Here is a 15,418-nt window from a genome sequence, read left to right as displayed (position 1 = left end):
TTCGATACATTCTTCATATCATAGGGACTAAAGGTTGACATTTAAACTGAACATCAGAACTTAACTTAGGGACAAAAAAGGATTTAAACCTATAATAGTAATAATAGTAATAAACATACTTTAAATAATAAGTAATGATTATAATAGTAATAGTAAATATAATAATATAAACAGATAAAATATTTAAAAATAATAATAAAATCATAAATAATAATTATAATATTTAAAATAATAAAATTCTGAAATAACAATAGTAATAAAAATAATAATGACAAAATAATTAAAGTAATGATAATTAAAGTATATTTATAAAATAATTAATATAAACTTTTATTTTAATTTTATTTTATGAAATTAGTTTTCCTAGATTTTAAATGTATTGGAGTTGATAGATAATTTCTAGTATACGAGATTACTTGTTTAACCCACGCAGGTATTAGGTGTAAATAGTTTATTTTAAATTCATCTAAATTAAAGTTGTTAAAACGGGTAATCCGTCTAGTCCACCATGGATTGGTCACCAGCTCAATCCACCACGTTTTGGTGGGTAAACGGATTGACTCACTAGCCCATTTAATTAGAGTTTTTTTTTTGAATAAAAAAATTACAAACTTTCTATATTTAAATTTAAAAAAACTTCACTCCCAAAAAATGATGTTAAATAATATAATTCAAATGTCATCCAAAAACAAACACAAAAACATATAAAAAAACCTGCTCCTTGAAGAATTTCAGTGAAGAAGTGAGAATGAGAAGTTATGTGAGAGTGATTTGTGAGAGCAAGGTTAATTTTTTGGTATACACAGTGAGTGAAGAGAATTTAATTTTTTAAAGTTTCATAAATAAAATAATAAATTAAAAAAATGACATTAGGTAGGTGGGTTGGCGGGCCAACCCGGCCCATCACGGGTTCAACTTGCATGAGCCGAGTTTAAATGAATCGGGTCAAAATCTGACCCGCATAAAAAAGATTCAATTTTTTCAAACTCAACCTGACCCAAACCTATGGTGAGCCGGGTTGACATGCGGTTGTGACCCATTTTGACGGCTCTAATCTAAACATTATACAAATTTATAACCTAAAAAATTGTTTTAAAGTAGGGATAACTTTTAAAAGATGATACTTTATTTAAATAATAAAAATTTAAAGTTAAATAGTTTTTTTTTTATCAATTGAAGTTTATTTTACAAAAAGATATTATTCTTTTATATTTTTTTTCTAAACTTCGTTCTTACCTTTTCTTTTATATTTCTAATCTTAATTAACTCTTTTAAAAAGGACCACATGAATGCTTATAGGAAAAAAGTTTTACACACTTATCTGATCAAAGTGAAATAATAAATTCACTTTTTATCTTTTTTTTAGGTTGTGTTGCTCTTTGGGTTTGCATGTGGGATGTAAGACAATGCATGTTACTTAAAGATGTTCTAAGCGAATCTTTATTTTTTTTTATCATGGTAATATGTTTAAATATTTAGTTGGGGTTTTATTTGTCTAATTAGGTCATCCGAAGAGAAATAGAGCTCTAAAGAGTACTTTTGTGAGTCAAAATGATGTTTAATCAAGGTATTGGAAGTTAATTTAGTCTTTGTGTAACGCCCCGGCTCCCACACATCACTACGAGACTTTCCAGTGTGCTTTGTCCTCACTCGCACACTTTCCGGGAAAACTTCCCGGAAGGTCACCCATCCCAAAATTTCTCCAGGCTAAGCACGCTTAACCATGAAGTTCTTATGGGTTAGGCTTCCGAAAAGTAAATGCATTTTGGTGATATAGGTAGCCAAATCAATTCCTTTAAGCTATTCTTCAACTGTATAGTCCCATACCTATACAGTCTCCAAATCCCTCTCATTCCGGTGTATGTTCGATTCGTCCATGTGCCCCTTCCACTCGAAGCCTGCCAGGAGCCGCTCCTTGTCCGTGCCCCCTGCACCATGCTTCTTGCACCGGCGATCACTCCCCGCCCTCGTTAGTGCCCGGGTGTCACATGCCCACCAGCTTCCGTCTGGTTCGTCCTCGAACCACACCGTACTGGGAGAGGCTAGGCTCTGATACCATTTGTAAAACCCCGGCAACTTACAGGGACTGTTGACTGCCCCCACACATCACCACGAGACTTTCCAGTGTGCTTTGTCCTCACTCGCACACTTTCCGCCCGGAAAGTGTGCGAGTGAGGACAAAGCACACTGGAAAGTCTCCTGGTGATGTGTGGGAGCAGCCAACAGTCCCTATAAGTTGCCAGGGTGTTACACTTTGCATGTTTGAATTATATTGTATGAATTGAATATTTGTTACTATGTTGAGTGTTGAATTGGTGTATTGAATTTGTTGAATTGATTTATTTGAAGGAAAACTTTTAAATGAGTAAACTTGAATTTAAATTTTTAATTTGATCTTTAGGTTGTGGAGGGGATTAAAACTGTAAAGTGAAATCTTTAGTTTCTAATGAGTCCTTTTTATCAAGTTAGTATTTATTATGACTGCTTAGAAGAGGAACTCACATTAGAGCTAAAGGAACCATATATGTACCGTTTTTTAGGTCTGAGTTATGCAGACTTATTAGGTGAGCCAAATTCTCGCGAAGCAAGTCTCGAGTTTGGCATAGGGTCACGGGAGACTTGTTATGAAAGCCAAATTCGAGTTTGATACAAAGTTAGGGAGGACTGATTGTTGGGTGTGTTTGCTTTCACTAGGCAAATTTATCTACATTTTGTTCTAGTGCTCGACTCGTCGGGCAAGCCAAATAATCTTTGAGTAAGTGCCTTTCCAAAGGTAACTCATTGAGTAATTGGACTTGTTGAGCAAGTTTGTCAATTGCTATCTTGATTTGTTGTTTAACTATGGAGAAATTGTTGAGTAAGTACTATTTTATGGAAATGTGATGGTTTTAAGAGAATGAAAGTAGATAAATGGGATGAAATGGTTTGTTTAATGGTATGTATGTTAAATGATTTTCGTACTTTTAAGGAGAAGTGCAAGGATAGTTTGTGTAGTGTTATGCATTGTGTTGAGATTGTTGACAACACAAACTCTATATCAAATTGATTTTTGATGATGACAACACACTGCTTAATACCAGTACATATGTTCCAAGTTTACATGTTCAACTGATATATCAAACTGATTTGAAAAATGCTTTTGTTGAACATGATGTGTTGATTTGCAATGTGTGTTCCTATGATTGAATATGTGTTATATGTATGGAACATGCTTGTATTGAAATATGTGATAAAATGATTTTGATTACTTCTGCACATTTCTGAAGAAAAGCTCACAATCACTTTTATGAACTTATATTTGTTGTGACAAAGGTCTGGTTCAGTCGAATACACTGGTAACGGATTCGACTAAGCTAAGATCTTTGTACAGATTTTGTGAACATGTGCTTGATGAGATTTTGAGATGAAAAGAATTTCAAAGTGATTTTTCATGTGACAGTCCATAGTGTGGAACACCTATTCGACTGTGTTGCTGTTATTTTTGGAATTCTGTTATGCCTACTTGCTCCAACGGCTATATTTTCAAAAGTTAGTTAGGATTGACTGACTGTGTCAACTGTCATGAATGTGCATTGATTTTTGTTGACTAAGGAGCCTTTGTGTTGACTGTCTGTTATAACTGTTTTAATACAGTCGACTGGATTAGTAGGCAATTCAACTGAGAATGACAAGAAAACTATAAATAGAACATAACACGACTTGTTCTGGGACTTTTGTGATCTAACATTATCATTGTCATGTTTCAGAGAAAGTTCTTAGTTTAGGAAGCTCCAAGAATTCTCCAAGAAGACGGTGGTGATCTTTCTTGAGAGAGATTCAGATTGAGGAGTTAATTGCGCACACTGTTTGATCAATATCTGCACAAAGAAGGTGCTTCTGGTTTGATCTTGAAGGCTTGGCATCCTGTGAAGATTGTTGTATTTGACTGAAGGCTTGGCAACCTGTGAAGTCTGCTGTGATAAGCTTGGCAACTTGTGAAGCGTGCTGTGATAGGCTTGGCATCTTGTGAAGAGTGCTTGTTACACATTGAGGATTGTTCAACGTGGGTTCAGATTGCGGAAGAGGGGATTCTTGCTGCAATTATGGTTTTGTGTGTGCAGCTACATTTGGTTTTGGGTTAGAGAGGAGATTTATATTTTTGCATTGTGCTTCTATAAATTCCTTGTTGTAAAAACCGCAACCATAATAGTGCATTTGCTTCAAAGATTGGAAGGACACTGAATGTAGGCATTGTTGGCCGAACCAGTATAAAAACTAGTGTTTGATTTTCTCTATCCTTGTACTCTTTATTTCAGTCGACTTTATCTGTTTAACAGTCAACTACATTTTTCCGCTGTACTAAAATTTTTCATTACTTGCATTTTAAGGAAATATCAAAAGCTTTGAATTTTCATACCAAGATTGCGAAAAGATTTTGTTTTTGAACTAACACCAATTCAACCCCCCTCTCTTGGTGTAAAACGAAGCCAACCTGTTTTCTAACACATTGATTAGTGATACCCCTTGTGAAGTTATCCTAACTTTACTAAGCTCTCAAACACATTTTTCTTTATTTTAACTCTTTTTATGTTAATCCAATCTATAATTTTTAATCCTTTTCTCTTTAATTTTCATCTTTTCTCATTCCCAGAAATCTATTCTTAAATACAAAACCTAAGATTTGTTAAAGTAAATGAATGTTGTAGGTAAGATGAGAAGATAAGAAATTGAGAGGGAGAAGTGGAACATTATGTACACAATATCCAATAATCTAATTTCCAAAAGGTGTTTGGGAAATGCGCTACCTCGTAGATTTCCAATAATATTTTTTTTCTTCTTACTCTTGTGCTTATTCAAATTAACAATGGTTCCAAAGCATTATCGTTCCCACTCTTTAGACAGCTGGAGGTGCAAATAATGTCCCCTAGTTGGTTCCTTTCTTTTTCCAATGTTTTTGCTTACATTAATGTAACACTAATCTCACAAATTATATTTAAAAAATGGTTAACTTATGATGTATTTTTTAAAATAAAATTATTTATGCATTATTTATATAATAAATTTCGTTTCTTTCTCAACACACCGAAGATATTCGAGAGTATATGTTTTGGATAGATTTTAAGATAGTGTATCCATAAATACTTTATAAATTTAATGATCTATGTTATTCATACTTTCTTTGTCTTATTTTTTCACTTGACTTTTCACCTTAGGCTAACAGAAACAAGTACATTATATACGTATTTTAACTTTTTATTCGTGCGTATTTTTATTAAATAATTTATTATATATTTTTTAAGTTCTTTAAATAAACTATTAGTTATATAACTTAATTTTGGCATGCATTGCATGACCTTGTTTAATTTCTAATAATCGTTAGAATAAAATTACTAACGAAATTCTATTCACAAAACAACATTCCGTAGTAAAATCAATAATTATTTGATAAATTTTATTGATAAAAAAGTTAATCATTAAAATAGAATATATTTACAAATTTTTAGTATTTTAATTATTATAAAAAATACATTAATAATGAATTCATGGATAAAATTAATTAGAAATTCATAATTTTATTATGGATAAATATTTATAATTTTATTAGTAAAATGAATATTAAAGTAGTTTTAACTATGTTGTAGTAAAATTCTTCAATAAACTTTCTAGTAATTCTTTGATAATTTTTTTAATAAATTGGTTTTCTAATTAAATATGATAATATTTATTATAAATTAAATAAAGATGAGTGAAAAGAATAAAAGAAGAAGAAGGAAAAAAATAGATAGAAGAAAAGGAAGAGTTGAGAAGAAAAAAAAGAAGAAAAAGGAAGAAGACAAGAAAGAAAAGAATGAGAAGGAGAAAAGGAAGGAGAAAAGGAAGGAGAGGCGACGATAATAATAACATATGCAACTATAAAAATGACAACGATGATGAGAGAGGAGGAGGAAGAAGAAGAAGATAAAGAAGAAAAAGAAGAAGGAAAAAAAGAAGAATAAGAGGAGGAAGAAAAAAATAAAGACCACGTAACATATTTATTGACTATTTTACTAATGAAAAAACATAAGTAAGTAAATTATCAAAGAATATTTACTAATAGATAATTATCAACGAAAAAATACATCGATAATTGTTGATGAATATTTACCAATAATAAACATTTTATTTATGGATTTTTTATTATTAATAATCCGAAATTTTTTTATGATGAATATGCTTGTATAAGAAGTATAACATTTAAATATTAAAGCAAATCACTATAATTAGATTTATGATAAATAATTTATTATGATAAAAATTACTTTTAGTTTTGATATTTTTCTTTTTCTTTTCAAAATAATGATAAAAAAATATCTTGAAAAAGATAGAAGTATAACAAATATATGAAAATAACTATTAAATTTTTTCTTAATTCAAAACATAAATATGTATAAAAATATCTAATTATAATTACAATCCTTTAGAATAACTTAAAAGACATTTAGAAGAAATATTAAGATGTTTTAAAAGAAGTGCGTTATAACTAATATAAATGTCCCAAAAGATTATTTACAACACCATTTAAACTAACTCATATTATATGTCTTTAGTGACCTTTACTAGCATCTCTGTCATTATCACCACTAGTGCTTACCTCTATTCACATATTAATATATGATTACCATAAAGAAGAGGGTAAGCTTATGCATTTAAAAGAAGAAACTCAATATAACAATAATAGTAACTTATCATAAAGATTATTAAAACATATTTCTGAAATAACAGTTTTTAGCTTAGTCTTTCTCGATTTTCCTTTACAACCACTACAATACGTGTGGAGCGTACAATCTCTATCAAAACCAGTCTCACTATGATCTTATTCCAATTCAACCATCACATTATAGCTTTCAAGGCTTAAACAAACTCTCAACTTATTTCATTCATTTAACATTCATCAAAACCACCAACATTAATCCCTACAAGTTTGTCTAACCAGCTCATTTAAATCACAATCCAATCGACTCAAAACAACAACATACATATAAACGCGGCTTCTGGAAGACTAATTTATTGAGTAGACTCGTGAGACTTTGCACATGTCACACTTCTAAATTACAAATATTGTAATCATATCTAGAAACCCATGTTCTTCAACAATTCATGATACGGTTAACTTCACTAGCTCCATGAGTATGACCATATCATATTGTTTGTTTTGTGAAGTTTTCTTTTACTCTCACCACATGGTTATCTTCCTCTATGTGAATTGGATATTATTATAGTGAAAATAGTATCACATAATAACAACATTCAATACACCTTGACATACATACACTAATAGTATTTCCCTTGAAAATAACTACTGTGACCCATACCTCATAATATCAAGCCAACTCTAACTCACAAGATTCTATATTTACAAACCATAATCATTCACAAAACTTGCTTAGTGCCGCCTCGGCTATATAAAACAAAGTTTTTTGTATTAATCCCACCTAATGGTATGTAAGGACCACCAGACACAACTAAGACAGTGGATCACTATTAAAAATCTCACCTAATGGCACACCAAGTATGTATATAGTAGCAAGTCAAAGGCTAACCTTTATAAAAATTTTAAAGTGGCACCCAATGATCATATCTTAGCACCCAATCGTGCATACATAGACAAAAAGTGAAAATGAGCCTCATAACTTTTACTTGGCTAAGTTCCAATAGCACAAAATACTAATAGCAAACTACATAAATTCAAATTTAGTGACAATATCAATTTAAATGCATTCACACACACTAAATAATATTATCTATCAATCTTGTAAATTATAGTGCATAGAAGTCATTCTAAAGCTCTTTAGCATTTAAAACTATTATACGATGATTCTCAGATCAATTGAGATATCACAAAGCAATTCAAATACACCAAACTACTTACAACTTAACCTTTTTGGAGAAGTAGAAAACCATAACCTAACCCTCCCAATACCATTTCTATAATTCAAATACATCAAAATACTCAAAACCCAACTTTTATGAAAAAACCAATACCATTTCTATAATTCAAATACATCAAAATACTCAAAACCCAACTTTTATGAAAAAATATATTCAACCATAACCCAACTTTCTCATTACTATTTCTATTGTACATTTCCACATTGCTCAATAAAAAACAAAACAAAAATTCTCTTTTTATTCCACAATTTTAGAATTCTAACATTAACTTTTCTTTATCAATTTGACCTCAAAATAATTCTACATACATTCAATCTCTCAATCACAATCACAATTAAATCTAATAATCCATAATCATAATACACATACCCTAAATTACTAATTCTAGATTTTCATTTGTATAATTATAAATACAAATAAAAATTTGACGAAATGATTAGCTTCCCTTACCTCAATGTGAGTTCCTAAAACAAACCAACCCTTACACACTTCTCTTTGATTTTCTCTTTCTGCACACGCAATAGGCCCAAGCAAAAATCAGAATGTGATTCTAAGATTGCAAATGGATAAAATATAATATAGAAGATAGAAAAACATAATATAACTAAAAGAAGGCTACATGCAAGGTGAAAAACGAATTGATTTAAAGTAAAAAAAAGTAGAAATGGAAAATATTTCGAAATTCAATTGGTCCAAAATAATCTTTGGCTCCTCAATTTCACCATGACAAAGTTTAAATTTGAAAGTGATAAAAGATTGGGGTGAAAATTAAAATAGAAAGAGAGGCAAAAAAGAAATAAAGCCCACAAGAGAAAAAAAAACAAAAAGATACATTTTTTTATATATATGGATCTATTAATGATTTATACGACCCGATAACATATAAAATAATATGCTCAACAAACAAAAATTTCATTAAGATAAACTTTAATCTATGACTCTAATACCATGTTAATACTATATTAAGAAATTAATTTTAAGCCTAACTCAATCTTACAAAGCTAATTTGTAAAATAAATTATGCATTCACGTGTGTATCAAGGACAAAGCATATATATATATATATATATATATATATATAAGGTTTGCTAACTTATGTAACCTTTTAAAATGTACCAAATTTTAGTTGATAAAAATATCCTCATATATTACGTATTCTAAGTTTTAAGATTAAAAATATTTGAATAATTTCTGGTTTTTTCATTTTAAATTAAAAATAAAAATTATTAAAATATTATTATGTTTAAATTATTTCTTCTTTTATAAATAATCTTTTTAAACTAAAATTTAATACACCTTAAGAGATTATCTAAATTAACGAATCTTTTATATATATATATATATATATATATATATATATATATATATTTTATATATAATTAAAATAATGTATTCTAAATTGTTCTTATACATAATCAAGATAAGATTTTCAACAATAAAAAAATAAATAAATAAACCATGTAAGTTTGATTTTTATAAGAAGGAATGAAAAGTAAAAAAATATTTCGTAAGATAATAAATCCATTTACAAGCTAAGTAGGTAAATTTGTATACTATTTCATGATTTAAAATATTAGGAAATTTGACATTTAGTAGTTATACTTAATGGGATTCGAGAATCTAATATAGGTATGAAATGTAGTTAAATTAATTAAGAAAAAGGGTGGAAAACATAAATATCTAAGATTATATAGTATGAGTGGAAGGTGGGAAACCCAGGTGAGTGGCTTTCACTTTTCGCGGTACCATAACTAACCTAACATGATCCCACCGCAATTCCTTCTACACTTTTTTCACACTCACTCATGACTACCAAAACGCACCGTTTTACTACCTGTTACCGTCACCCTTTCACACCTGTCACCGGTTTCTGTGCCTCCTGTCTCCGCGAACGCCTCGCCGGCATCGATTCCTCCTCCTCTTCGCCGGACCTACGCCGCACTAAGTCCTTCTCCGACCGTACAGCCGGCGCTAACTCCTCCTCCGCCGCCCCGGAGCCCCGCCGTAGGTCCTGCGAGGTCCGACTGCCGCAGCCGGGTGGCTCGCTGTCGGACCTCTTCAACCGCGACTACAAGAGCAAGAAGCCAACGAATCGGAACGCCGACATCCGTTCAGGAAGTGCTGGCGTCGGACTCGAAGAGAGCGAGCGCGGCGAAGCGGTTAGGGTTTCTGGCGATGAAGAAGGGGAGGGGAAGACGATGAAGGAGTTCATAGATCTCGAATTGCGGAGCAGGAAGGGCGGGGGGAGAGATTTCAAAGACATCGCAGCGAGTTTTCGCGGCGCGGCTTCCGAATTCAGCAAGCGATTGATGAAATGGAAACAGAAGCTGAATCCGAAGAGAAACCACCGCCACAGCGACGTCGCCGGCGCCGACTTTTGTTCAGTCGAAAAACTAGGGTTTAAGTCGTTGCGGGAGACGCAATCGGAGGTTGGAGAATACGGTTTCGCGTTAGGTAGAAGATCGTGCGACACTGATCCGAGGTTATCCGTTGACAATTCGCGATTTTCGTTCGAAGCTCCTCGAGCTTCCTGGGATGGTTATTTGATTGGGAAAGCATACCCTAGGGTTTCCCCCATGGTTCGTGTTGGTGATAGGGTTTTGGTCGAGGAAGAAGAAGAGGGAGACGTGAGTTTAGAGAATGGTGAAGAATTCTGTCCTGGCGGTTCTGCTCAGACGAAGCATTACTATTCCGATTGGCATAGGAGGAGGAGGAGTTTTGATAGATCAAATTCTCGTAGGAAGTCGATAATGGGAGACGTTGATGAATTGAGAGTGATATCTAATGCTAAGGTTTCTCCAGCTACAACTGAGTTGTTCTATGGGGCCAAGGTGTTGATCACAGAGAATGGTTTGAGGGATGTGAATTTGAAATCGTCTGATAGTGTAATGGGGTCCGGTTCCAAGGTTGAGGCTTGTGATGTTGCAATTGAGGATGGTCAACAGGGATTGAACAAGTTTCACAAGTGGGGTAGGTTATGGAGTAAATTGGGGTTATTGCAGAGGAGAAGGGAAGATATGTTGGGAGAAGGTGATTACGGTGGTGGTGATGTGGTTAATAAGCCACTTGCAGAGTCTTGGCAGAAGCTAAGGAGGGTGGTTAACGGTAAAGCGAGTGAGTCAGTTAGCCAGAAGCTTATTCGTAGCTATAGTGTTAGTTGTAGAGATCCTTGTAGAACTTCAGGTTTAGTCAATGGCTTTGGGGTTTCTGCGACTAAAGGCCAGGTTTTGAATGGAAGGCAGAAGTTTATGCTTCAGAAAAACCGGAGTGTTAGGTATTCACCAAGTAATGTTGACAGTGGCTTGTTAAGGTTCTATTTGACACCATTGAAAAGCTATAGGCGAAGCAGGTCTGCAAAGGGTAGCTTAAAGAATTCAAATTCAACGGCCAGAAGTTTCTTCTGAGGCGGTAACTAACTGAAGTGTATCTGGGCTGTAAAACATATATAATGAAATTGATTTTGTCCTTGATACAAAGCACTTCACATTGTTAGAAAACACAATATTGGAAAGATAATCAGACTGGTTGTAGTTGTTCTGATGTTGGTAGCAGAATAAAAACATTTATAGTAGTAATCTTACAGTAATTTTTTACTGCAACACCCTTGCGAATAAAGTAGTCTGCTTTTAAATGTAGTCAAGATTTAGGTAAAGTTTGTAAAGCCTCTCAGATAGCAGAGAGTATTAATCTTTTTCCTCCAATTTGTGGTTCAGCTATGCAATCGCTATTGATGCAGGAAGTAAAAGCTCTTGTAAATCTATATAACTACTATGATTACAGCCAAATTTCTTTATTCTATTATGTAACTTTTCTCTTTATTTTAAATTAAATTTACATGCTTTAAATGAATAAAGAGTTCTTATTCTTGTTGTATGAAGTTGGGATTAGAATAAACGAATGGGATTAAGGCTTTATATCTCTTGATGTAACAGTGAGGGATGATTATGATAGTTTCAGACTACCCTATTTCATTGCTATGACATCTGATTAACCTGAAATTAAAATTGGTTAGGATAAATATCAGTTTTCTGTTATTGTCGTCACAAAAAGATGAGTAGAGGTGTTCACCCTGTTGCAACTCATAGTCATTGAATTATTATAATCGTCTGTTAGTGGCATCTCCCTTCTAAATTCCGTTTCGCATTGAATTTATATGGTGCTTGGATATTGGTATGAAACGTGCTTAAACTAGAATTTATGACAAGGTCCTTTTACTTTTCATCTTACTGTTATGGTTGAGATTTAGTAATCTATATCTCAGGGGAATGTGTCTCTACTTATTCTGGCTTCATGACTTACCATGTCAGGTTGTGTGAGGAAAGGTGCTGTTTCACATTTTGATAGTCTTCTGACAATGCGTAATAGGCTACCTACCTCAATGACGTTGAAAAGCAATATCCTCCTCATTATAAAAATGCTTCGTAAGCGCATGCTTTGACTTTAATTTGAAGGATCATAGCCGAACTCAAGTTTCATTGTTTTATATTCACTCCACGGGTCTTTTTCATGATTTGAATACTTATCTTTATTTCTGCATCCCTGGTTCATTCTTTACGGTGAAACTAGATTGAAAAGCACGAGTGACAGTGATAATGAAAACAATAGAATAAATATTCATGAATTAAATATAAAATAATTTGGACAGATAGAATATTTTGCATATTTTGCACTTGTAGGGATTATTTATAACAAAGCCGGTTTTAGTTCAGGGGATTCAAGATAAAATCATGTAATTAAATGTATACAGTGTTGAATGGCCAGAAACTATTCATTGTGCATCTCCGTATCAAATAATTCATATTTGTGTATATATATATATATATATATATATATATATATATATATATATATATATATATATATATATATATATATATATATATATTTAAAAGAAGATATGCGTTAATTTGGATGTTAAATAATTTTGAATTGAGAAGAAGGATCAAAGGAGTTTTCAGACTTAATCAAATGAGCACTTCAGTTGTTCGGTGATGGAAGAGTCATTCCTAATGTGCTGTCAACTCCCCCCTCCATACATTCAATTCAACGACTTCTATAAATTTCCGTCAGAAACATGGTCGGAGCTCAAAATTTTGAACAAAAAGTACACATTTGATTGTTGTTTATGTGTTCATTGTTATAGTACACTTTCTATAATATTCTGTGATATTGTGAGTGTTCTAAGATATTTTCAATTAATAATCTTCTAAAAAGGTATATGTTTCGCTTGAATTTCAATCTCAGCTATGTTTGCATTGAATGACAATTTTACAACTTAGGATAAATTGTAATAGGAAAAACTTTATTAATAAAACAAGATAGAATTACCAAAATTACTCAACTTGATTTAACACTGACAATGTCAAAATAAAACACAAAATAACTACAATAATAAGCCTAACACAAGGGAAATTCCTGGGGCAAAGACAGACATACCAACCAACAAAGAAGAGCAGACTGATTATTCCTTCCTTTTATAATCATTCGGAGTTTTATCAAAGGCTTTACACACCAAAATGCTACTTACTTATTTACCATGTAGCATACATACATAAGATTCCTAACACGTACTTCAACTAGAGCCTCACAATCAGTTCATGTATCATGAGAATGACACTGGCATTCATTCACTGTAAAGCGTACAGTTATTCAACATCAAAACCCTTCTCCTTTAGTTCAGTTGCGACCTCATTCTTCAGTTTCAACCACAGCTTCTGAGCTTCCTCATCAAAATTCTTGTTCTGCGTCTCCTTCTGGTTATTATAGTTCCCATCCTTATCACTCTCACCCACCCCTTTTGGACTAAAAGCGTCTCCAATCATCCTTCCCTTTCTGATGAAATCCTTCAATGCTTCTTCGTGCTCCTTCAGCCTTGGCTCCAGTTTCCCCCACCCCAGTGATGAATTCTCAGTGTAGAGCCACATAGCCCCAAGCACGGCATAGGTGCAAAGCAAGCCCTTTCCAACATGTTTTAAAAAGTAGTAGTCTTCTCTTTCCAACCCAATGTTTTTTAGGTATTTCTTGGAATTCATTGAACTCAGCAGATGAAAACCTGCATTCAAAGATAAGTATATAAAGAATATGCAATGTGACAAAAAGACAAGTTTGAGTTTCTGTTTCAAACATTTCATCAAACAGCTGATGAGCAAAACATGGGTTCCAATGAAACTTCAAACTTCATAGAACATAAAAAAGGTACCTGTTTTGGGGTCCCGAAAAAGCTTACGGAACATTGTAATAGTTAAATTTTGATAAATGTGTTTGATTTGGGGGTGTTTATTTGTCGATGATAACTTTCATAATGAAAAGCTGAAAATATAGATACTTTGGTTGTGGTTGACAACTTCATTTAACAATAAATCTAATGTCAACAACTAAACACGTCGAATTTTGATTTTCTTTTCTTAAAATAATATATTTTGAAAAAAAATAAAATTCTCCAAATCCGGAAGACCCCATTTCGAGAAATTTTTCTAGTTTATTTCGTTTTTATCTTAAAACGAAAAAGAAAAACTAAAAGAATTAGAATATATTTTCTTATAGAGGAGAAAAAGATTAAAAATTAAAATTAAAATCTGAGTAAAATAATTAAATAAATGGTTAAATATGTTTTTAGTCCCTATACTTTGGGACGATTTTGATTTTAGTCCATTTTCAAACTAAGGTACAATTTAGTCCTTCAACTTTAGAAAACTCTGGTTTTAGTCATTTTTACCAAATTTTTTTTAACTTTATTTACTGTTTCAAGCACGTTTCATTATAGCATTTGGATTGTTTACACTGTTTTGACACATTTTTGACACATTTTTACTTCAATGTTAACTGAGAAACACGTTTGAAACAACAAACAAAGTTAAAAAACTTTGGTAAAAAAGACTAAAACCAGAGTTTTTTAAAGTTGAAGGACTAAATTGTACCTTAGTTTGAAAATGGACTAAAACCAAAATCGTCCCGAAGTATAGGGACTAAAAATATATTTAACCCTTAAATAAATAATGAAATTAAATTATACTTATTTTGAACGAAAAAAAACCAAAATATAATTTAAGAATAAGTAAACTTTTATTTTACAATATAGTTTGTAATGATTTAAAAAATAGTTTAAAAGTAGTGGTTAATTTTAAAAGATGATTCAATGATAAAAAGTTAATGTTATAAATAAAATTTTTATTATTTATGAAAAGAATTATCTTTTTTTTTTTCTAGTTTTTTTTTACTTTCTTTTTAAAATTCTCTCTTCATCTTTTTGAAAATCAAAACATCTCAATAGATAGTTTTACTCATTCATCCAATCAAAATCAAAATCATATAACTTTTTGTCTCTATTTTGTTAGCAAAATGGTGAAGATGAAGTTTTGATGATGCCCAAATCAAGTCAAGATTTATCAAGATTCATGAAGATCCTTTGAAGACTTTTTTTTGTTATGAAAAGCTTTTGTAATAATTGTATTTTATTGTCTAGGACTTAGATTTTCATTGGTTTTGATTCCATATACTTTCATACATTGTA

At 31.9% G+C, this 15,418-nt stretch overlaps 2 protein-coding genes across 2 annotated transcripts; one reads left to right on the top strand and one right to left on the bottom strand.

Annotated features, from left to right (window-relative positions):
* Window positions 1–9,599: 9,599 nt before the first annotated feature.
* Window positions 9,600–12,568, top strand: LOC106775642 (UPF0503 protein At3g09070, chloroplastic). Its single transcript, XM_014662781.2, has 2 exons — window positions 9,600–11,316; window positions 12,216–12,568. The coding sequence occupies exon 1, from the start codon at window positions 9,714–9,716 to the stop codon at window positions 11,310–11,312; it is 1,599 nt and encodes a 532-aa protein (XP_014518267.1). The 5' UTR covers window positions 9,600–9,713; the 3' UTR covers window positions 11,313–11,316; window positions 12,216–12,568.
* Window positions 12,569–13,366: 798 nt separating this feature from the next.
* Window positions 13,367–14,280, bottom strand: LOC106775645. Its single transcript, XM_014662784.2, has 2 exons — window positions 14,108–14,280; window positions 13,367–13,960 (listed from the first exon to the last, which is right to left on the bottom strand). The coding sequence occupies exons 1-2, from the start codon at window positions 14,139–14,141 to the stop codon at window positions 13,554–13,556; spliced, it is 441 nt and encodes a 146-aa protein (XP_014518270.1). The 5' UTR covers window positions 14,142–14,280; the 3' UTR covers window positions 13,367–13,553.
* Between the last annotated feature and the right edge of the window lie 1,138 nt (window positions 14,281–15,418).

This window comes from Vigna radiata, chromosome 10, assembly GCF_000741045.1.
Source record: "Vigna radiata var. radiata cultivar VC1973A chromosome 10, Vradiata_ver6, whole genome shotgun sequence".
Lineage (NCBI taxonomy): Eukaryota > Viridiplantae > Streptophyta > Magnoliopsida > Fabales > Fabaceae > Vigna > Vigna radiata.
Note: the sequence above shows the minus strand (reverse complement) of the source record. Positions and strands in the feature narration are given on the sequence as shown.

Coding starts and splice junctions, on each gene's coding strand:
- LOC106775642 (XM_014662781.2), top strand. CDS start 9,714: ATGACTACCAAAACGCACCGTTTTACTACCTGTTACCGTCACCCTTTC.
- LOC106775645 (XM_014662784.2), bottom strand. CDS start 14,141: ATGTTCCGTAAGCTTTTTCGGGACCCCAAAACAG. Junction 13,961..14,107: donor TTTTCGGGACCCCAAAACAG/GTACCTTTTTTA, acceptor CTTTGAATGCAG/GTTTTCATCTGCTGAGTTCA.